At 38.7% G+C, this 24,780-nt stretch overlaps 1 protein-coding gene across 4 annotated transcripts in view; it reads right to left on the reverse strand.

Annotated features, from left to right (window-relative positions):
• The window catches only part of GRID2 (glutamate ionotropic receptor delta type subunit 2), a 1,616,513-nt gene that overhangs the window by 364,782 nt on the left and 1,226,951 nt on the right, over positions 1-24,780 (reverse strand). For all 4 annotated transcript variants that reach the window (XM_051819556.2, XM_051819557.2, XM_002716957.5 and 1 more), the window contains one exon: positions 6,636-6,948. In XM_051819556.2, the coding sequence (XP_051675516.1) occupies positions 6,636-6,948 (313 nt within the window). The remainder of the gene's footprint in view (positions 1-6,635; positions 6,949-24,780) is intronic.

The following is a 24,780-nucleotide window of genomic DNA, read 5'->3' on the forward strand; positions in this document are numbered from 1 at the left end:
TATTATCTGGGGAACTGGGGTATCGAGAGGTTAAGAAAAACTTGTCCAATGGCACGTGACCAGTAAGTGGCAAAGGGATTTAAAACTGAGCTGCCTCTCAAGGAAGCACAAATATATGAAAGTAGTGGTATCATTCGATACTTAGCCTATGGAATCATATAACTTTATAGATATATCTAAAAATAACCCAATACTGTATTTGTTGAGCAGGAAGCAAAGATCACGTGAATTAATCACAGACTCATTTCTTCCACTTTGGCTCCCATTCTGTATTCCTCTCAGTAGTAGGTCATGACTTGGCAAATGTTTGACCCAAACGTAGTGTGTCAGATACCAGTGTGGACGGAAGTCCATTCCCATCATGCTGTGAGCATTCCTGCATATGATTATTCCTATATGGTGGAACTGCATGTGTGCTAGTTTGTGTCACTGGTGGCAGACATCATGTTGTACTATTTACTTTTTTGACTAAATAAATTTCAGCTCCCAAGCATATGTTTCCCAGAAAATGAAGAATTTAAAATAGTAAAGACAGGAGACACCCCCCCCCCCCCTCTTATAAGCATGTGCTGTAATGGGGCTTACACAATGGATGGAAACATTAATTGCTAGCAAACAACTGAAGCAGATAGAATAAACTGTGCAGCAGTCTCAAGTGAATTGCTAATTGAGAGTCCAGGAGTTAGAGTTGTATATATAAGAAGGCTATAAATTTGGGTCACAGCCACAAGTCAAAGAATAATTGTATGTCTCTTTTTGATGTCAAATTTTAACAGAACATGCCATTAAAATGTAGTTCACAAATGAGGGACGTGGCTGGGTATGATGATACATAATGTGAATTTATACTTCATTTTACACAGGGAAATTTTTCTGCCTTACGATTGTTTAAAAGGTTGTGCCACATTCACAGGTGTTAACATTGCAAGGACTTCACTATTTATCAGATTTAGAAACCAAAGATGGGAATCCTCACACGGTGTCTTGTGCACTCTAGCTGGCTTGCAAGAGCTAGGTTCAATGCTCAGAGTCTTCCAAGACTTGTTGATTCCATTTTTGAAGGTGGTGGTCAGCTTTCCATGCTTTCAAAAATATAGGCATCATTATTAAACCTCTGATTAAATGTTCGTAGATGAAAGGGGACTATGGATCCAGGCTTGGGCGTGTCAACCAGAAATTGAATTTCCAAACTGATATCCCAAACTGATGTTCTTCAGTACCACCTGCAGGCCTTTGAGCCCGGTACGATAGCTTAGATCAATCCTAATTTCCCTTTGAAATGAATTCATCTTTGTTGATGTCTGCTCCTATTCTGAATGCTTAAGTCAGGGGGAACTGTGCTGTGGTGCTTTAGAAACAGTGAGCACTACTAAGATGTCAGACAGTGGTACTTTAAAGGGCCTGTTTTTTCTATCAAACTTAGATTTTCAAAAAAATGTATTTTCTGAAAATCACCCTTCAATTTTTCAAATGTCTCTTGAGAAAGCACTCCTGTATTCTGTTAAATACTAAAGTAGTACTTAGTTGTGGAACATTTTCATAGGCAGTTTGAAAGAGTCAAGAAAATATTGCTTATACCAGTTGCTGTTCAATGCACAGAAATCTGACCTGTGCCTTATGTTCTTTCATGACTTCGAACACCTCAAAAGCCCAGTTCAGCGTGAGAAAGGATTTTCTGACCCAAATCATGAAGAGTTGGTATTAACATAAATCGTTTTCGAGGGCATGATGCATGCTTAGAGTTCGGTGAGTAATTGCTGAGAAGTTCATTGCGGTTCATTGAGAATGGAAACCCATGCACTCCCATCTTTAGCATCGTGTCATTGTTTTCTAGCCATACAAATTGCTCCCCATCATTGGTACAATTTGAACAATCTCTTACAGCTTGAAAAGTTCAACTGTGTTTTTTCTTTGCTGGTGGAGCGTTCTGGTGATGAAAAGAAAGAAAATGAGCACCTTGTCATGTTTTAAATCGGCATGGGGAAATTCGCAAGTGGATGTGACAGCACTCAGAGTGCTTGGCGCGCCGTCTGTTCCGGAGTGCCAATCATAATTAACAACAACAGAGATGTTGTGTGAAACTAAATAAAAATTGCAGAGAGCTGTTTTGAGTTAATACCTGTAAGGACAGAATGTAGAAAGAAACTCGTCTTTATAGCCCAGTTAACCTGTCACTGGGAATTACTCTCATTTTCCCCGTGTTCATTAGTGTCTGTAAACAACAGAGCTAGCCAATATCATCTTTGTGAGGTCCAAATTGAATGTGAAAAAGTGGATAACATTACAATGGGATGGTTTTAGCTACTGTAGTCCAAGGCTTGGATCCTCTGGGGTTTTGTGCCTAGGACATGGGTAAATTTCACATATTTTTCACTGACACCATTACCTTTGTCCTATGTAAAGTTCTAAAGAGTTGCCCTCTCATCAACAGTCCTCTCTGTTGCCTGATTCAGTAGAAAAGAATGTCTCGGCCTTTTGTGGAAATGAGAAGGTTGCGATTCTCTTTCACAGTGTAATCCAAGCTGGCAAAGGCAAGAACTCTATTGTCTTCAAAAATTGTCCTGGGATCTCCAAGCCAGTGGGTTGCCTCTCCTGTTAACTCTTGTGCAGGAGCATCAAGTTATTTTCAGTATTTCTACCACCCCTAAAGGATTTCTTTTAATTCACCCCTAGCATCTGTGGAGGACTTGATCTTTAAGAAAACAGCCAAGGCATTTTCCTTCTTTACTCTTTCCAGCATCTCTGCTACTCTCAGCAGATGTGGTTTATTTTGCTTTCAACGTGGCTAGGACTCACTGACATGATGCTGGCAAGGACTGTGTCATTTTTTGTTTATCACCATATTCAAACATCGTGGCCAGACGTGACACGTAGTATGCCCCAGAAGTATTTACTAAAATCTTTAGCAGAATTAGTCCTTGTTTTTCCTCTGTTCCTGGGGCATTGCTGGTATTTTGTAAATGCTGGCTGGTAACACTATATGATGGCCTCAAATATTTTATACCACAACGTCTGTTTCATAGAATGAAACTAAAATGTCTGAGGGTAACCCTGGTATTTCCCTTTGTGTTAACTTGTTTGTAAATAGTAAACAAATTACCCACAACCTCGCTGGTGAGCACGTCATAGAGGCCTTCCATGGTCTGGGTGATGTTGAGTCACTGCCAAAATCTTTAAATGTGACAGGTCTTCAACAATCAAACTACAGCTTTTTCAAAAATATGCTAATTGCAAGGAGATATGTAGAATAAGGAGCATATAAAACGATGACAAAACTTGTACAAAATCGGTCTCTTGTTCATGCATTTAACAACCTAATTCACAAGCTCTAATGTTCCAGCCAAACAGATGTATTGAGTTTATCTCTATAATGGACCATACGGCTTTTGCACAGTTGGATTCCCTGAGCTGTTTTTTCACAATGCTTTGAAGTTATTGATATTTTTTTAAAAAATCAGGATTAGTAAACAACTCACATATATTGAACATTTTTCTGCTTTCAGCTATCCCTGATCTTTTTTTTTCCTCACATCCATCTGATACCACATGAAGTGCCTCTTTATCCCTATTCAATCTGGTTTAGTGGCTCAATAAAGACTGTAATTCTGAAATAACAGCTGTACTTCCTCCTAAAAGACCATTTTCATTGGAAATCGTCACTAATTCTAGCTCCATTGCCTATGCTTGGACACTGTCATTGATTGATTGTCTTTTTCATAGGGTTTATGAGCCTTTTCTTAATTTACTTTTAATCAGAGCAGAGAGATGCTCTCAGTATCTTCAATGAATTCACCTTTTCATGGTTAGCAAGTGAAAGAACAGCAGCTTTTCAAAGATAAAGTAGTTAATCGCATGCAATTCAGCATTATCCATCATTATGAATTAGTATAAATGTACAATCAACCTACAGGCTGGGCAACTCATTTAAGAGAGCAGTTGGGCTACACGGTGCTTAACATATTTATAACCTTTGATATCTGCTGCATGTTTCTACAGCTAGAAAAGTGGGAGAACCACATGGGTAATTCTATTTATCTTGTTTTTTATTCCTGGCATGTGTTTCAAAATTGATTGGAATTAGCTTTCCTCAAGGAAAAATTCAGAAAGCCAATTCCAGTCAACTTCCTCAAATATAAACCTTAACTGATCAGAGATCTTACTTAAGTTTTTGTTCTTAGTTTCCTATAAAATTTACTCAGTATAATATAAATGATTTTTTAAAATCTATCTGGAAGGTAGAAGTCAGTCTTTCTCTCTTACAGACACACACATCGGGGGAGAGAGAGAGACTGGGATCTTCCGTGTCCAGGTTCACTTACCAAATGGCCACAACAGCTGAGGCTGGGCCAGCAATGTGGATAGCAGGGGTCCAAGTACTTGGGGCATCTTCTTCTGCTTTCTCAGGCACAGTGGCACGGAGCTGGATTGGAACTCAAACCCACCTTCTGATATGGGATATCAGTTGTCCTAGTGGCAGCTTAATCCATTGCACTACAACATAGGCCCCACAAATAACTTCTTAACCTAATGAATTTCAGGTCATTGAGGGACAACTTTGATGAAACTTTTAGGTTGTAAAGTAATAAATTGCATTTTTGATTTAAATATGTAGCATTCACCTATTTTGTTGGTCGGTATGGGACCAAGTAAATGCGAATATGAAGAAATGAGCTGAACTATGTTAAGTAACTAAAAAGATGAATAGGATATTGCCTTGTATTCAAAGAATTCAGGTGGAAATAAATGAAAACTAAAAGGAATTGCATTATGGTTGATAAGTATTATGCTCAATATATCTTGAAGGGCAGCGAAAGTGGTCCTGAATCCTAGCAAAGACTTCTTGGAAAAAATGGGATCAAAGCAAGAATTAGAGAAGGATGATGAGCTTGCCATATGAAATCAAAGAGTAGGAGCAGAGAACAGGCTGGTTAGTAATAAAGGCATTTCAGAAATTCAAAACACTACAATCAAAGGTGAAGAGGAAGAAAAAGCAGTCTTTTATTCAAAGGTTAAAAATTTGGAGCAACTACAGATAACTACATGTAAGGCATGAGTGGTAAGAGAGAAGGATTGGGCTTTGGACAGGAGCCAGATGGTGGAGTATGTTTCTAGGTGACAGATATTGAGGAACCAAGGAAATATTTGAAGATTAGGGGTTATCTGGTCAGCTTTACACAGGAGTGCTGTCTTCAGTACATTTGCAAATATATGGATCATGCATTTTCAGAGAAATATTGGAAAAAGACCTGTTATGAGACTCCTATAGTTTAGGTGAGAAATAAGATAGGTCTTCTCCAGGTAACAATGCAACCTAATTTTTCTAGTGAGAAGAGATTTGCATTTCTAGAATATTTAGTGGGGGGAACGTGTCTTCAAAAAGCTCATGGGGAATGTGTAATATGAGGAAACCATTCACGGGTTTCAAAAATTTTGTACCAACATGAACTTGTCTTTGGATTCCCCTTCTAGATCCAGCTTCCCCACCTCTAGCCTTCCGTATCCCCAGCAGAGAATTCTTTTGCTCTAAGTGTCATTCCATGTTTGTATCCCACTGGCTTGTGACTTGCTCATCATTGTATATTCGGTACCTAGCACAGTTCTACTTAAATAAACAGTGTGGGATAAATGTTTACTGAATTAATGATTAATGGATGAACTGCTAGTGTCTGTGTCAAGCATACAGCAATGTTTAATCTTAGCAAGAGCTCTTGGTGTGGAAAGGTAGAAGGAAAAGCATGCTGACAAAGGCTTAAGGGATAAATTACAAGTAAAGAAATAGAGATGAAGGACCTAGATGAAATTTTGATGAAATCAAAGGAGAACAGAGGCAGAATTATGGGAGGAAAAGTGAAGACACTAGTTAGAATTGTAAATTTTAAGGCAAAAATGATCACATTTTTCTGTTGTAACCCATATTTCTTTTCAGTCCATGTGCAAAGTTTGCAAGAAGCCATGAATTCCTGTATTACTGTGTTCTCTGTTATGACAGTCATCTCAAATAAGGAGTGCAGTAAATATTCTATTCTGAAACAGCAAAAACCAAAGAAGTAATCAGACAAGTTTAAGGAGTGAAGCAGAATGGACATTGACTAACAAGGAAGTCAGTGCTTAGAATAGACTGAAATTGCAGGATAAATCATTGGTAAAGATCATACATTAAAGGGAAAGAGAAAATGTGAACTATCTTATCAGAATCTCGAGTTAACGGATGTCCTTTCACTGTCAATATTTTCAATACATGAAATAATGTCTCTGAACAAAAACAACCCCTAATATTTCTGACACACATAAATAATTAACTGGCACTTTCCCTGGGAGTGAGGAGTCTCATCACAGTGAGGCTACTTCTCAGGGAGCCAGAGTCTGGTCTTGAGCTTTCTTGTGAATCTTACCTCCGACATTCACTGTTGCCTTTGTTGATGAAATTGAACTTACATCAAAAGACAATGAGCCATTATTGTTGGAAACCTGCTGTGTTTGAGATCCACTCAGAGTAAGAAATGTTCTTTTCTGAGCGTTGCTGTGAGGGTCCTTTAGAACACTTCTTGATGCCAGAAACAGAACCTGCCTAACCAAATGCGTGACAGCTGAAATACCATATATTTTTTTAACTGAATTGTACTTTTCCTCCTTACCTTGCTGTACAAAGGATCCATACACAAACCACATGGAGTTGTAGAGAGTAGTAGATGTCATTGATCCCATTTGTAATCGTGGGGGATTAAGCCAGTTCAGCAGGTAGACCAGCAGACCGACCAGAAGGACCGTGCCAGCAATGCAGGCCCACAGAGAGAGATCAAAGGGCGCGAGACAGGCGAACATGTCCACTGTCTTTTCAGCTCTTCGAAGTAGTACCCCCACTGAGTAGTCCATGTAACGTGTGGTAAAGTCCACCACATTCTCCCGATCTGGGGTGATGGTTAAAGCAGAAATCCCAATGTCGGCTCTCTGAGAAATTGAAAGAGAAAGGAATACATTAACAGTGTGAAAAACAATTTGATCTGTGGCACTTCAGCTTACCTTGAGGGGAAAAAAAATTATGCTTCAGGCACCATCTTAAGTCTTTTTACATAAACTGAAATACACTGTGGAGAGGACACTAAAGAAGGGCTAGGTGTGGATTTTGCATTTCTTACGCCTCTGCAGCCTTCAGACAAATCACCTTGTTCAGATTATCAGCGCATGTGAAATCAGGGGCGGTTATTTCTGACACAGATAATGCATGAAGAAAATGGCCTTTTTTCCTTGAGTCATTTTATCAAAGCCATCGTAATTCTTTCAAAGACAATGTTCCCCAGATATTCAATACATTCTTAACATGTAAATTACCAGGTAAGCTATCTTACAACATCACATGGCATTTTACCCTTGGTTTAAATTTCTCTGCATCACAATTTATCTGGTTAGGCTCTAAATGTTTAGATCTGTTAGTTTCCACATTTTACATTATAGTGCCATATGCTAGGAGTGGCTGCCAAGATCACATGGGATAAAATTCAGAAGCATCTACTGAACAATTAAAGATCAAGAAGACAGGTAATTCTTGGAGGTTGACTCTTGTTTCTCAGTGCCTTTCCTGTTAGCTTCTTAGTGGAATCACAACTGCAGAACATACTCTCTTGCTTATTTAAAGCATAAAACAAATGCAGCAAAGCAGAGAATAAATGGCTTCACATTTAAATTCGATATGAGGATACATATTTAAATATGTAAAAGATGCATCTTATGTGAAATCATGATCTGAGGCTGTGATTAAACCTAGGGGAAGCCCCTTCCAGGCAAGTACCAACATTACTAAATTGGATGTTGAGTCATTTCCTGGTTATATTTCTTTATTTTTTATTGTTTTATTAAAGAAGCTAGACACTTATTTTATTGCTTTTGGGGATCAAGGAAAAAAGACATGGAAAAACACCATGCCTAGTTGGGTGCTAAACCAATGTGAAGAATCCAGCTAAGTGCTTGTGTGTGTGTGTGTGTGTGTGTGTGTGTATCAAACCCATATCTACTTACTGCTATGTAATTAATTTTTTTTTCACTTAATCCTTAACAATAAAGTATGAATTACATGTTTCTCCCCATTTCATATGTGGAGAAATTTAAGCACTGGCAGATTAAGTAACTCAGTTTTCAATAAGTACAAAGAAGGTGTGTTTTCCTTATACTAAAGCTGGTACTCAGAACCCTTTTACCATGTTGCAAGATACCATTTGTGTTCCAAGTGACCCATAATAGTAGGCGGTCAGGATAACTGCGTTTAGGGAAATGTTTATCTCAAAAAGAGTTAGAAATTTCACTTTTTAAAATTGTAGTATTTGTATTGCAACAAGGTCAGATTACTACATTTCTGTATGATAAACTTAGAATTATTAATTAAAAAGTATTATACTTGATAACACTATATGAAAATGATCTTAAAAAATATTGCTGCTTTCAATCACAGAATGTATTTTTATAGCTAGACATTAAGAATTAAGTCTTTTCATACTGAAAATCTAAACAGGATCCTTAGCATACTAGTTTGTCATTTCTCAGCTTTTTTATCTATTGGTGAAACGAATGTAACTTTAGCATCACTATTGTGAGCTGACTCATTTGTCCTCATTTCAACAGTGAATAAAAACTCTAAAATTCAATTAGTTTCTCAAAAGACACATTTCCTCTCTCAGGACACCCACGTGCTACAGATCAGTAACTTACTAATTGATGCGCTAGTGACCCACAACATTTAATGAGTCAGCCAAAGTCAGAAAATTTCATAGAACCACAAATTGGCTGACAACATGTTGATGAAATATTTGTAAAATGTTCATGAATATTTTGCTACTAAGTGTTTTACAGTTAAAGGGTGACACATTGTAATGCCCACTCTACAATTATAATAACAAATACATCTAAGTATCACAAAATGCTTTTCTGAATTGGAATAAACTTTTGGGACTTTAGGAAAAGGGAATTGATTTTGTTTGTGCTAAAACATTAATATAAAATTATCTGTCACATGTCTATGGAGAAAATTTGAAATTCTGATCCATTTTCAATACTTGGCTATTCTCTTAATTTCCACAGGCAAAGGGGTTATCTCATTAAGTAGATTAGAATAATTGCATAAGTGCATATACAAACAGCACACATTCACCGTCCTGGCTCAGACTGGGCATACATTTGCCTAAGGAGGTGCCTCAGTCCACCCTGCAGAATTGATGCTACAGCAGAGCACTGTGACCAACAGGCATATGGGGTTACTCATACTCATGTCACAGATGATCTACCAGAATAGAGAACAACTCAAGGACCACTGTTTCAGAAAGATGGCCAGGATCTCTAAAAGCAGACTCAGCAATAGTTAGAGACAACTGCTGAATTGGATCCTTCTTTATTAGGTCAGTGCATAGATCCATTTTATTTTTTTAAAGGTTTATTTTATTCATTTGAAAGGCAGAGTAACAGAGAGAGGAAGAGACAAAGAGAGAGTCCATCCCCTGGTTCACTCCTCAAAGGGCTTTAATGGCTGGGGGGTGGGCCAGGCAGAAGCAAGGAAGGAGCCTGAAACTCTGTAGTGGTCTCTCACTACAGTAGGTGGCAGGGGCCATTTCAAGTGCATCAGCAAGGAGCAGGATGGGAAGTGGAGCAGCTGGGACTCAAACCCGTGCTGTCATTTGAGATGCAAGCATTGTAGCAGCTGGTTAACCTGCGGTGCCACAACGCTGGCCCCTCTACTACTCCACTTTCCCCATTGACTTTTCCAATCTTCACCCTCAATGAAACTTTTTAATCTTCCCACTCAGTTCTCAGAAGATAACTTCCACTGTTTTATATGTAACATAAAAGTACGAGACTAAAATCTACCTTTTTTTAACCTCCCACCTTACAGTCCATACCCAGCCTATTTTTTTTATGGTAAAGGAGCTGTCTTCCTATTTCAGTTCAATCCTTATCAGTAAATTTGTCATCCAGTCTTCTCCAATTCAGATACTCAAACTCGTATCTCGTGTAGTCCACATCATACCATACACTGTGATTTCCTATTAAAATATTCTTTAACTTTTATTACAATAAAAGCAAACAAGCCATTCTTATGTTACCACTGACTCACAATTAATATCCTTTCCTTTTACTTTTTCAGACCTAATTTCAAATCCACAAATTTATCTATTTCTACATATCCCAGTCACCCTGGGAGAACTCGTGTCCATATTGTTGGGTATCCTTCCACTCATGGAAACAGCACTTCTTAATCTTTGCATTGCTTAAATGACTGGATAGATTACAGTGCTCTTCTGATTAGGCTTTCTTGAAAACATTTGATGGTTGTTCCCTCCATCATAAGCACACTTTCCCTTGGATTTCAGACAAAACATAATCCCTATCTCAAACACTTGCTAACAATCCTCAGAATTTAAATATTTGAGATTCTCTGCCTAGGAAACCTACCCATGTCAATTACTTCCATGGTTCCCATCTACACATATGACCTACAATTTATATTTCTAGATATATAGCTAAGCTTTGGTATCTACAGTGACTTATTCAACCATATAATTGACATTTCTATTAAATGTCTCAAAAACATCTCAACTTTAACATTACCAAGAACATGCTCATAATATTCAACTGTATCCGATCTTTCCTAGTAAGTGGCATCATTTTACACCAGGTATAAAATTTGATTTTCTATAGGCTTATGGCCCCTATCTAATCTCTCATTATTTATTTTTCCCCTGGAGAAGTCTAATACCTATTCAATGCTCTATTTCCAGATCTCTCTATTGCTTTCCTTGGCTTCTGCTCCTTATAAATCTATCTAAAGTCCACCTTCTCTTTTCTACCTATTGCAGCCAAAAAAGTCTTTCTGATCCAATTGTCTGCAAACTTTAAAGGTTTTCAGTAGATTTTCATTGCTGTCAGGAAAAGACCAAAATCTTTCAATACGATCTACACGCCTTTAACTAGACTCTTTCCATACTCTTCAGTACATTCAGACTGAACCGTTTTCCCTTTCAGCACTTTTCTTCCTGTCTCATGATCTCTGTATATGCTGTTCCAACTGTCTAATTTTGCTCTCCTGAATCTTAGTATTATCCAAAGCCACAAATTCAAAGCCACAAGCCTGAAACTCCATTTGGGTCTCCTATGTGGGTGACAAAAATCAACTGAAGATGAATCAAAGACTTAAATTTAAGACATGAGACTATGGACTAGCTGGAAGATAACACAAAGGAAACACTCCAAGACATTGGTGTTGGGGATGACTTCTTGGACAAGACCCTCACAGCCTAGGCAACAAAACCAAAACTAAACAAATGGGACCATATCAAGCTCAGAAGCTTTTGCACAGCAATGGAAATGATGAATAGGCTGAAGAAACATCCAAAAGAATGTGAAAAATATTTTCAAAATAACTAACTGACAAAGAATTAATATCCCAAGTATATCAGCAACTTATAAAACTGAACAACAATAAAAAACTGGTCCAGTTTAGAAGGGGCAGAGGACTTTAATAGTTCTCAAAAGAAGAAATACAAATGGCCAACAAATATATGAAAAAATGCTCATCAATAGCCGTCAGGGAAATGCAACTCAAAACCACAATGAAATATGACCTCACCCCCCATCAGAATGGCTAAAATCCAAAACACAGAGTAATAAATGCTGGTGAGGATATAGACAAAGGGGAACACTTATACAATGTAAATTAGTGAAGCCTCTATAAAAAACATTGTGGAAATTTCTTAGAAACTAGAAATAGACTTGCCATATGATCCAGCAATGCCACTATCGGGTATATACCCCAAAGGCTTGAACACGGTGTATCAAAGAGATACCTGCACCACCATGTTCATAGTAGCACTGTTCACAATAGCCAAAATTTGTAATCAACCAAGGTGTATATCATCAGATTAATGGATCAAGAAAATGTGGTGTGTATATATACACGGTGGAAGATTATTCAGCTACAGAGTGAAGTTCTATCATTTGCAACAAAATGGATACAATTGGAGGACATCATATTGAGTGAAATAAGCCAGACCAAGAAAGACAAATACTATACGTTCTCCCTTATATATGGAAACCAAATTCAAAAAAACACACAAAAAAGAAGAAAGAAAAAAAGAATTGTGTGTATCAGTATTGCTGCAAATACAGTTTTGGTAGGAATTTTATATATGTTTATTTGAGAGAGGGAGAGAGACAGAGATCTTGTCTGCTGCTTCCCTTCTCAAATACTCCAGTGGATTGTATTGGAGTCAGAAACCAGGAACCCAATCCAGCTCTTGCACATGGGTGGCAGGAACCCAAATGCCTAGCCATCATTTTTGCTTCCAAAGTCTATAGTAACAGGAAGCCAGAATCAGGAGCCAGAGCCTAGTATCGAACCCAGGAACTCCAATGGGGGATATGGGTGTTTTAACTGTTAGGCTAATTACATGATGTAAGAGAGGCTTTTAAAGAATCAAAAACAAGTGGTAGTATAAGGTGTTAAGGGGCTGGAGTTGTGGCATAGTGGTTAAGCTGCTCACTGCAATCCCAGCATACCATCTCGGCACCTGTTCAAGTCTTGGCTGCTCCACTTGCGATCCAGCTCCCTGCTACTGTGCCTGAGAAAGCAGCGGAAGAGGACCCAAGTACTTGGGCCCCTGTACCCTTGTGGGAGACCCTGATGGAGTTCTAGGCTCCTGGCTTTAGCCTGACCAGCCCTGGTTATGGGGGCCACTTGGTGAATGAAACAGCAGATGGAAAAATCTCTGTCTCTCCCTCTCTCTCTCTGTAAAATTGCCAAGTTTTACCTAAGTGATAAAAATTAGTGTTTTGATGAATAATTTCTTATGTTTTTTTGATATTTGAAATTAACTAAGGTATTAAGCATCTATTACAATAGGTTGAAGATACTATAAAATACATTAAATGTGTAATATAGAATGATGATTTTAATTTTGATTAGGACTAGTGTTAAAACTAGAATGCCGGCCGGCGCCGCGGCTGACTAGGCTAATCCTCCGCCTTGCGGCGCCGGCACACCGGGTTCTAGTCCTGGTCGGGGCACCAGATTCTGTCCCGGTTGCCCCTCTTCCATTCCAGCTCTCTGTTATGGCCAGGGAGTGCAGTGGAGGATGGCCCAAGTGCTTGGGCCCTGCATCCCATGGGAGACCAGGAGAAGTACCTGGCTCCTGGCTTCAGATCAGTGCAGCGCGCTGGCCCCGGCGGCCATTGGAGGGTGAACTAACGGCAAAAGGAAGACCTTTCTCTCTGTCTCTCTCTCTCACTGTCCACTCTGCCTGTCAAAAAAAAAAAAAAAAAAAAAAAAAAACTAGAATGCAAATAATTTTTTTCATAAGCTATTCTAATTACATAATCATAACATTTTTCTTAAAAGAATATATAAGATTTGCATTCTCTCAAGTCAAAAAGAGATGATGGGTAATAAAATGGTGCATAACTAATATGCCAGATACTTACTGGATCTTTGAAACTTCAGTTGAAAAGCATTCACTCTGAATTTAATGTGAAATAATCTTTTAAATATAACATAATGCTAGTTATGCATTTTTAGTGCTTACCATACACCATGTGACATGTTATATGCTCTACATAATGTTATTTAACATCATAACAAGTGTAATTACATTTTTCCAAGATGGGCAATTTTCTTTTTCTTTCTTTTTTTTTTTTTTTTTGACAGGCAGAGTTAGAGAGAGAGAGAGAAAGGTCTTCCTTTTCTGTTGGTTCGCCCCCAAAATGGCTGCTATAGCCAGTGCTGCGCCGATCAGGAGCCAGGTGCTTCCTCCTGGTCTCCCATGCGGTGCAGGGCCCAAGCACTTGGACCATCCTCCACTGCACTCCCGGGCTACAGCAGAGAGCTGGACTGGAAGAGGAGCGACCAGGACAGAATCCAGCGCCCCAACTGAGACTGGAATCCGTGGTGCCGGCGCCACAGGCAAAGGATTAGCCTAGTGAGCCGCGCCACTGGGCCAAGATGGACAATTTTCATTTGAAATATTCCAGCTACTATATAGCTCAGATTCCATAATGAATTACTATCTGCTTCCCTCTACTCACTGTTAAAATATTAATTTTGTCATCTATACATCACATTATGATGGTCTTCCCAATACTTAAAGAATAATATCTACTAATCTAGTTGGAAATAATTTCTTTTCAAAACTGGAAATAATTTGTTATTCAATCTCTTCCCAAGATATGATTTGCACATCTGTCGAAATACTGGTCATTCTCTTGTGAACATAGTTTAAATGATCAATGTTTCATGAACCGACATACGGCAATTTAGCAATGAAATTAGAGCCAGAATCACTTGTTTAAACCTTTTTACAAGACAGGCAGGGCTGGGCCAGACCAAAGCCAGGAGCACTCAACCCCAGCCAGGACTCCCTTGTGGGTGGCAGGGATACAAGTTCTTTAGCCAATACCTGCTGCCTCTCAGAGTGTGCATTAGTTCAGAGTTGGAACTTGAATCTGAGCTGGGTCTCTGACCCAGGCACTCTACAATGGGATGAAAGCGTCCTCTGTGTCTAACTCCCACCACTGGAATAACAATAGCTTAGACCAGGTAGATTATAACCCTGTCATGTATTAACGTAAGGTCAAGTAGAATTTTGAAAATATTTTAAAAATAAACACTATCAAACTACAAGTTCAAGCAGATGGAGGATTTTATATTTGTCTCTCTTTAGTTTCACTGGTTCTTTTGTGCCCTTCACATCTGTCTGTAATGTTTTTAAACTTTAGTAGTCATTAAGGTTTTTTCTTTCTAGCTTTAAGCCATTCAGAAGTTTGAGAAGCACACACTTAATTCTGCATCCACATTACTACTAAAAGATTGATATGTACACATGCAAATTCGAAGTACAGCAACCAGCTTCTAAAGTTCTACCCTCTGATTAGTTAATATTTCATATGAGTTTTCAGTCATGTTTGAATATTCTTTATCATACTGTAATATTGCAAAGTTTCTCCCTATAGTTTTTAAGTGCTTTGTAAAAAGTATTATTGAAGAGACAGATATGTCTTAATATGTTACTGTGTTAGATTATTTCAGTTACAGTTTGATCAATTAGAAACACAGTTATATCCATTTATTTTCAAATATGCTGCTAGAAATTAATCTGTTGGTAAAATCAGTGAAAGTAACTTTTTTTTTTAAAAAAAAAAAAAGGTTTTATTTGTTTGAGAGGTAGAGTTACAGACAGAAAGATCTTCCGTTGACTGGTTCACTCCCCAAATGGCCACACTGGCCAGAGCTGGGCTGATCTAAAGCCAGGAGCTTCTTCTGGGTCTCCCACATGAGTTGGGCCATCTTCTGCTGCTTTCCCAGGTGCATTAGCAGGGAGCTGGATCAGAAGTGGAGCAGTCAGGACATGGACCAGCATCTATATGGGATGCCTGTGTCATAGGCTGCAGCTTTCCTCATTATGCCCCAATGTACAATGTGGACCCCTCTATTTTTACCCTCTCCAGAGTTCTACCTTAACATACTCATTTTTAAGCTCCTTCTCCATAGTCATCATTGGAGATTACCATAAAACACATTTAGGTTCAGTCAATTAACACTTGGTATTAAAGTGCATCTTTCTGGTGTTACTTTGGCTCTGCTTCATGCAATTTCTAAGCTTTCCTCTCTTTCATATGAAACCATTGTTGTGTCTCTCCCCACTCTGCCTCTACACAGACTTGCTGGGGTCAGACTTATTGGGTAGTCCAGCGTTAGTACTCTGAGGATTTGATATTTATAGCTCCAGTTAAAAGGTAAGTTTGTTTCTGTGAGAAATGAGATTTTTATTTGTATTTGCAGTGATCTTGCAATGTGGGGAAGAGACATGGAAAGACTGGAATACACGTGGCCTCTGTTATTCTCCCTCAACTTGATCTTCTCAAGTTATTTTTGGTCATCTTTCATTATAACCAAAGGCTTTTATTCTTTTTTTAATAACATAAAATATTAGCACACCATATATTCCTAGAATTAAATAAAAATTCTATTCCTGAAGTAAACTCTATTGGCAATACTACATTTAATATATAATAAATTGCTAATAGGTCAAATATGAAAAGATATATTTTAAGTTTTTGCATGTTCATATTTGTAAGCAATATTGGATGTTCTTTCACTTTGTGTGCTGCTACCGTCTGACTTTCTTTGGGGAATTACCCTAGCTTTATAAAATTAATTAGAGATCTTTTAATCCAATTAATCCTCAGATTAATTATTTAGCCTATTCCCTCCTGAAAGGAATGAAGAAAAGAGGTAATGTATGACATTATTAATTCATTTGTAAATAACTTACATCTTTGGCACACAAAGGCACTTTTAAAACTTGTTAGAAAATGCGATTAAAATGTTTATTTTGATGCAGAGAAATTTTGAGATCCATGCATTCAAGGTCATCAGGGAATAAGTTCCCAGGCTGACACAGCCTACAGGGTTAGGAATTGGGTTCATTTTATTTTGTTGCTCTGCGCTCAGTGTATAGCTTCCCATTTATGGTTTAAGCCCTAGCCTTTCTTTTGACATTCCAGCCAAGAGAAACGAGCTCTATCAGAGTAAGGACAAGAATCCTTCAAGAACATTTCCCAAAAGCTTCAAATGACATTTCTCCTTGAATCTCATTGGCTAGGACTTAGTTAACTGCTAAAGAAGTCCAGGAGAGATGCTGGGAAATAAATTTTGTGGCTAATCTGTTTCTGGGTATTAGAGAGAAACTATAATGCACAGCAAAGAGACCATAGATATTTAGACAATTAGTAGGGTTTGTTACATTTCCTAACATGTAACCATTATTTCAAGAGTGATACATTTTAGAATCTTCTATTACATATATAGTTTTCTGCACATTCCTCATATACTAAAATATAACATATACGCATATGGTTTTTCAAAAGACTGCACAAAATTTTAAGCAATGATTGTTTTTGTTATCTTTATATTTTTAGCACAGAGAAATAGCACATAAATATTCAGTGTTCACTGATTAAGAAGCTATTCCAATTAATTTAATCATTTTCCCTTGAAGGATTTATAGAATGTTCTTTTTCTTGCCTATTTTAATCAACAGGTATTTGATTTTTCAATTTAGAGTATATTCAGTTGAAAAGCATTTCTTGGATCTTGCCATATGAAGATTTTCTCAGTAGATGTTCTGTCTCTGACAACAGAGTGATGGAAGAATTGTGTGACTATTTTAGCTTATGGGCTCTCTTCTCTCTAAGCCTCTTCCCACAAACAGCACACCACTCTCACAGGCCCAGTCATATACACATGAATGTAAGTGACCTAATTCTACAGCTAGCTTACTCTTCACCAGTCGCCATGCCAGCTTTTCCCTTCTAGCCAGTAAACATACTCATTCTTTCCCTTTCGGATGGACTGTTAGCCACATTTATGACATTTGCCCTTTGGAACGGTCAGCCACCCTTGCTTCCACTGTTTTTATTCATCTGTCACACGGTGATTAACCCATATGTCTGTTTCATCTTCTCAACTATCATATACAGTTCTTGAGAAAACTTAAGGGTTACAGTTGAGTGGATTTTTAATTTCATGACAGTAAAAATGTCAATCCTTCTAGAATTTTTCTTAAGACTGCCTCTTTAGGGGTGTTTGGTGAAGAGGTTAAGCTACTTCTCGGGAAGTAGCTACTTCATACTGGGGTGCCTTGTTTGAGTCCCTACTCCTCCTTTGGGCTTTCTGCTGTTTTGTACCCTGAGAGGCACAGGTGATGGTTCAAGCACTTGAGTGTCTGCCACCCAAATGGTAGACTTGGCTTGTGTTCTGGGATCCCAGCCCCAGTTATTGCAAACATTTGGGGAATGAATCAGTGGATGGATGGAAAATCTGTCTCTTGCCTCTCCCCCCTTTAAAATAAATGAATGAATGAATCAATGAATGTGTGTGTGTATCTATGTTTCTGGAACTCCACAGGGGAAGAGGACTATAAGCTCTTATAAATGAGAATAGAATTAGCTCCCAGAAACTGCTTGTTGCCATGAGAATTGAAGTATTTTGGCCATTGCCCTGTGATTCTGTGTGGTGTTAAGTGAACACACAATGAGTAAGAGGAGTGCCTGCATGATCTCACACGGCACAGGAAGCCTCTGCGTCAGCCTGCAGTCCCCTTCAGTCTGACACAGTGAGCCTTGTCAGTGTCCAGTCCCCCTCCCCCTTATTTGTATTTCAATCAGAGATTTTGCTTACTTTTAAGTGTGCCCTTATAAAATCATCAATTTACAATAAGAACACTCATTGAGACTTAAAAGCAATTAAAATCTGAACCATTAAAATAGCAAGAAAAAGTAAGTCTCTTAATATATGGCTCTACTTTTGAGTATTCATGCTGCATATTAGACTTTAAGAAACAGCCTTCAAAAGGGATTGACACATTGACAGCTGGATGTAAGTGACTAACGATTACACAGGTAGTTTTGAGATTGTAATAAAAGGTGCTGCATTGCTCTTTAATAGCTGAGCTAACCTGTTTATTTAGCAAAATAGTCAACATTGTAAAGATATAGGCAAAGAGTTGGGGGCATTCTTTAGTTCATCAAGTACTTCCCAAGGCTATGATGAATTTTTATTATCCTTTTATACTAGTGACATATCTCTATATTTTATAATTTCCAGATTAACATAGACTATTATTTTAGGGAATTAACATACTAAATAAAATGACCAATCAAAATGTAATATGCTACATTTATGCCCAGAGAACCGTATGGTGTTTCATGGATGAAATGATCTTTCAAAGCTACTTAGAATATTCTCACCCAAATCTCTACTCTCATATCTCCAGAAGATATTTTTTTTTTTTTTTTTTTTTGACAGGCAGAGTGGACAGTGAGAGAGAGAGACAGAGAGAGAAAGGTCTTCCTTTTGCCGCTGGTTCACCCTCCAATGGCCGCCGCTGCAGCCGGCGCACCGCGCTGATCCTGGCAGGAGCCAGGAGCCAGGTGCTTTTCCTGGTCTCCCATGGGGTGCAGGGCCCAAGCACCTGGGCCATCCTCCACTGCACTCCCTGGCCATAGCAGAGAGCTGGCCTGGAAGAGGGGCAACCGGGACAGAATCCGGCGCCCCAACCGGGACTAGAACCCGGTGTGCCGGCGCCGCAAGGTGGAGGATTAGCCTATTGAGCCACGGCGCCGGCTCAGAAGATATTTTATTTATCAATTATCTTTTCACACCATGACCAAAGACAGATGAAAATCTAGGTAATAGATGGCATTTCAATAGCCAACAGTGGATTTCAGGATTTATATATCCTCCACTTATGAGATTTTTCTCATCATAGCTCCAGTCTTTATATCACCTTGGTTTTTGACTGATGCAGTAGCCTGTTAATTTATAACCTATAACACATGAAATCTCTTTAATTCTACACATATTTTACTGGATCTTTGTTTGTCCTTTAAGTTCTCTTTAAACCCAAGAGATATTCCTGGACAGCATCATTCACTTTGGCAAATATTCACTCTCTGTTCTTTAGCTTTGATTCAAGACTTATTATTCACCACTTATCTGTGCTTGCCATCTATTAGACCAAGTACTTAATGATTCAAGTCCTTTATCTGATTGAATTGCTCCTTGCTGTTTGCAATGTCTGCCAATTAAATATCACCTGCAAATTTAGAAAATTGCTCCTACAACCATTCACTATGTCATTTGCATCTACATGATTTGTTTCCTTTCACATCTCTCTCTCTCCAGCCTTCTTCATCAGTGTGAAATCCTTTCCTTGTCAACTACGAATTCGTTTGGCCATATTTTTTTCTTCTTCTTATATACATGCACCTGTTTTGTCTTTCACTTATGCTTCTGTTCTATATGTATAGCCAGTGGTCCAGTTTGGAACACTCACCATGTAAAAACACAAACATGCATTCTTTTTCTTTAAAAAATATTTATTTGAAAGGCTGAGTGACAGAGAATCAGAGGGAGTGAGAGTAGACTTCTACCTGCTGATTCACTCCTCAAATAGCTGCAACAGCCAGGTCTGGGCCAGGCCAACCTAGGAACCACAAACTCTCTCCTGTTATCTTACATGGTGGGCAGGGCTCAACCACTTGGTCCATCTTCCCCTGCTATCCCAGAAGCATTACTAAGAAACTGTATCAGAAGCAGAGCAGCCAGGACTCAAAGTGGCCCAGTGATATGGAATGCTGGCCTAACGAGTGATGACTTAACCCGCTGTGCTGCAATGCCAGCCCCCAAACATGCATTGTAGGACCACCGTTTCTGTTTGAACTTCCTGTTTGCTTATAGATAACACTCTGAGCAACTTAGTCAATCCATCGGCACTTGTTTCTTCTAATTTAAAATGTAAAAGTTTGGTCATTGTCCAATTTAACGTCTCTATAAGGGCTTCTGTTCTCTTTCTATATTTTAATCTTGTCCCATTTTCACAAAGTTCTTTTCTCATTTCCCCAGGCTTATAAGCATTTATCCCTGGGCAGTCACCAGCAACTCTATTAGGAGACAGAGAAGGGGCTTTCATTGGTGGGTGAGGTGTTATTGGTGGATTTAGACGTTTTCAAGGCTGGTTTACAGTAATGAAAAGATATAACACGTGAGGATTTGTTTGAGTGTGTGCCTTTGTGTGATCATGGAGCATAGCTGATCATCTTCAGGCCCCCAGTTAAAGACCCCTCCTCATCTGCACATATCACGAACCCTACGTTTGTCTTCTCCTGAGCTGGCTGAAGATCACTGCACAGGAGGCAGCCTCTGTTTTTTGTCCCAGCTCACTGTCTCTTTCTCCTTCCCCAGGCGGGAAAATCCTTGATGTTCCTGGTGCCCTGGGAGATGGCGGTGACAACTGTGGTGACTGCTGTGCCTCCGTGCCACTCGTTCTGGGGGCACAGATGGGCCTGACTTTGTGGGTCATGTGCCTCATCCTTCCCCGAGCCCTGCCCTCACCACAGTTGAGGAGCAGGGGACAACTCACCGCATTCTCAGCTTCTCTGAACTCTCAAAGTTACCTCTCCTCCCTCTAGCTCTTTAATAACCTTCCCTAGTGGTACAAGTACCAGCAGCAGTCTTCGTCACCCAGGCTTACGGGGAATACTTCAGGACTTTGAATAATCATTTTGTACCCAATCTTCCTATTTGTTCAACGCTTTCAATTACACTTTTACAATGAGAGTCAGGGGAATGCCTCTTACTTCCTCAACAATGTTTTAGTCCAGGACATCATTCTCTGGGGATATAATGTCTATTTACTGATGGCACCTAGATAGTTCCACTGCAATGTTCCTCAGGGATTGCCAAATTGAAAATGTCTACAGCTACGTTCGCATCGCTGTTGCCCTTTCCTAACCTGCCCTCCTGCGTCGCCCATTTCTGTTAGCGCTTGCCTGCTTTTTCCTGTGCTAAGTTTTCACAAAGGGCTGGAACTTTATTTATCATCTCCAAGGTACCAAGTTTTTTTTTTTTTTTTTTTTAGTTATATCTCAGAATATTGGTTTTCTCAAAATCATTCTTCTTTTTAGTTTCCTGCTGTTGAGTCAGTTCAGCCCTTCCTCTTACTCCTCTATGGACTGCTGCAAATGCCATTTGTCTTTTCTCTCCTTCTTCTGCTGTGTTCTCCTAAACCTATATGATATCGCATTTCTCTCCCCCTCACAAACCACGTATGATTTTCCCTGGCTACATGACAAAGTCCAGACTCTTTAGCATGGCAAACCTGCTTCCGTAATTATCCCCACTGATGCCTCTCACGTTGCTACTCATCTTTTAGGCATGACTTACATTTTTCCTCTTTGAAATCTTTTCAACTCCTCAGGCAGGAGTTGCCACTTAACCCCCAGGGTGCCATGGAGCCCTGTATATATTACCCTGTGGCATGTATCACACTGGGTTTTAATTATTTATTTACACATTTGTCTTTCCCGTATGCTATGGAATGTTTGCAGGCAGCAACAATGTCTTCCTTTCCTTTTTATCTATGGTGCTAGACACTGTGCCCAGAATATAACATGAATTCAAAAACGTGTGGATGAATGGATGAATATAGGGCATTCTGTTGTATACTTGGCATACAGAGTAAATACAAACTCAGCCTTCCAGTTTCCAAAAGGGAGATTGTGCAAAAAAAAAAAAAAAAAAAAAAGTGTCTCTCTCTCTCTCTCTCTATATATATATATACACATACCTAATAAAAGAAGAGAATCAACAGAATCAAATAGAATATATTCCAGAAAGGTAGTGTGAAAGGAAGCAGACTAGGTGTTCTCAGCAGACAGAATGACGCAGAGATAGGAGTATTTGGAAGTTTCTTGGGGCAGAGGGTGAGTTCAGCTGTGTATGCAAATTTGGGAAGATGAATTAATGGAGGCGGACTGAAGCCAAATATGATCCGTGTGGAATGTGATAAAACTAAGAGGGAAGTGAGACATGGACTACGGAAAGTACTGCATGCCTTTCTAAAAATTCTGATTTTTTTTAGGAGAGGAAAGAAGAGACAGGTTTTGGTGGAAGAAGTGGGATTTTTGAAAAATTTAGAGATGCAAATCTTCCTAATCACACCTTACATCCTCTATGCGATCTTATTTTGGGAGCTTCTGCTCATACCCCATCCACACTCCATCTGAACCTTCTTCAAATGTGCAGCTGTAAAAAACAAAAAAATAACAACCTGTGCTGAACTGTGACTGAATAGGATTTTTTTCACTGGCATGTAACTTGGTTTATTAAAATGCTTTGCAGATGAAACTTATGTTAGAACTTTGTTCTTCTCTGTAAATTGGCAAAGGGCTTAAGCACTTGGATTCTGGAACCCAACTCTTGCATTTGGGTTGCACAATTTCTTACTTACACGATTTCTCTACAACTTGGCCATGTGACCACAGGCAAGTTACTTTACCTCTCTCTGACTCTGTTTCATCATCTGCAACATTGGGATAGGGATACCTGTTGCACAGGGCTATTGTTTGTCCTGAGAACTAGTAACTGCAAATACGTAAGACACGGCAGCCATAGTAAACTCTTTATAAGTGCTGGTAGTTACTGTTTGCTCCGTTTCTACCAATGTTTTCCAGATCCCTTGTGGTACTTGTGCTAATTGCTACTATTGATAAGTATATTGATGGCAAATATGTGTATTGAATTCTGGTGGTGGTTTATTGTTGTCATGAAATATGGCATATATAGTGGTAGTCAAAAAAGTTGTGGAAAATAGAAAAATTTATTTTGGTGCAAAATTTTTTGAAATCTATGCATAGTGTTTTCATAAGACATTTTCACAAACTTTTTGAATTCTTATAATTCCAAGTACACATGAGATTTCATACACCTTTTTATTTTATTAATTTTCCTAATCCATTACAATATATTTCTTTTTGGATTTGTATTACCTATGAATTTGTTTTCAAAACTCTAAGTTTGCCTGTTTTATATCCTTATCTGCTGGGGTGTTGGTATATTCTTATGGATTTTATGATGTTTTCATGTAGCAGTTACATGGCTAATAATCATATTTGTGATTGCAAACTTTTGTTTATACTTTAGTGTATTATAGTTTTAAATTACTGATAATTTAAATTTCTCTTTGCATCCAGCTGTCGATAGGTCACTGTAATTTTTCCAATTGTTTTTACGTCTCTGAAGGTTATCTTTGATTATGCCTGTTCAGTATCCATTCCCCCTTCTCCTGATAATAACAGCATCCTGACTCTCCCTGGGTAATCAGTATTTCCTATGCTTAGTGCTTGATGGGGCACAAGGCATAGACCTGGCATTTAGAGCGCTGCTTCCTCTTGGACACAGTACTTCACAATCAGAGCCAGTGCATATTCAAGCTGAGGCTCTTTGCTGGAACTGCTGGAAAAAGAGTCTTTGTTTATCCTGGGATGCACAGAGGATGAAATCCGAGCCCAGAGCTGCTGAAAGTCACCTTAGTGCCAAGAAAGGAGAGCCTGTGTGAGAACTGGAGCACCAGAGGAGAGCAGAGCTGAGAGATGGAGATAGTGATCCCAAGGAATGAAGAAATAAGCTTGGATCTCTTCCCTGGGCAGTTCAGTTTTGTGAGCCATTAAATTATCTTTTCACTTCAATTGGATTGTCATTTGCAACCAAAGACACCTAATTAATTTAACTTAGCTAAATATGGGAAGGTTGTTTTTCAGATAGAGAATACTGTCTTCCAACAGTGGGGAAGGAATCAGAAATGAGAAAGGGACTGAAGAGAGAAGAAACCAGGGTAAAGAAAGCTAGAAGAGTAATTGAAGTTTCATCTATATGCTGATTAGCCTCAGAGTATATCCATTCCAGATCCCTTCCCTGAACTCCAGACGCATGTATCAAATTACTCATTTCATTTTCTGTTTGGATATCTCAAAGGAGGTGTATATCTGTTGTTGTTGTTAAGACAATGGGCTCTGGAGTCAAACAAGTTAAGGTAACATCTTAGTTCTTCCACTTATGAGCTATGTGATTCTGAGTAAGTTTATTCTGTTTGTCTTCTTAAAAATCTGGACTACAACAGGAGTGATAATCCTATCTATTTCACAGAAATATTTTAAGGACTTGAGGAGTCAATACCCATACAGCTTTAGAGTAAAAGTTGGCTATTAGTACTCATTTCCAAATTACTAGCTTTTATTCCATACTCTCCCCCTTCCAAATATTTTCTTCTTAGTTTTACCTATGCCAGTAGAGAGTACCATTCTCAATTCAATAGTAGTGAAACAAGAGAAACTGAATACAGCAAGTTATATAATTAGTGACCCAAAATAGCAGAATAAATCTAACTTTGCAACAAAGAAGACAGGGGC

Source organism: Oryctolagus cuniculus, chromosome 8 (genome assembly GCF_964237555.1).
Source record: "Oryctolagus cuniculus chromosome 8, mOryCun1.1, whole genome shotgun sequence".
Lineage (NCBI taxonomy): Eukaryota > Metazoa > Chordata > Mammalia > Lagomorpha > Leporidae > Oryctolagus > Oryctolagus cuniculus.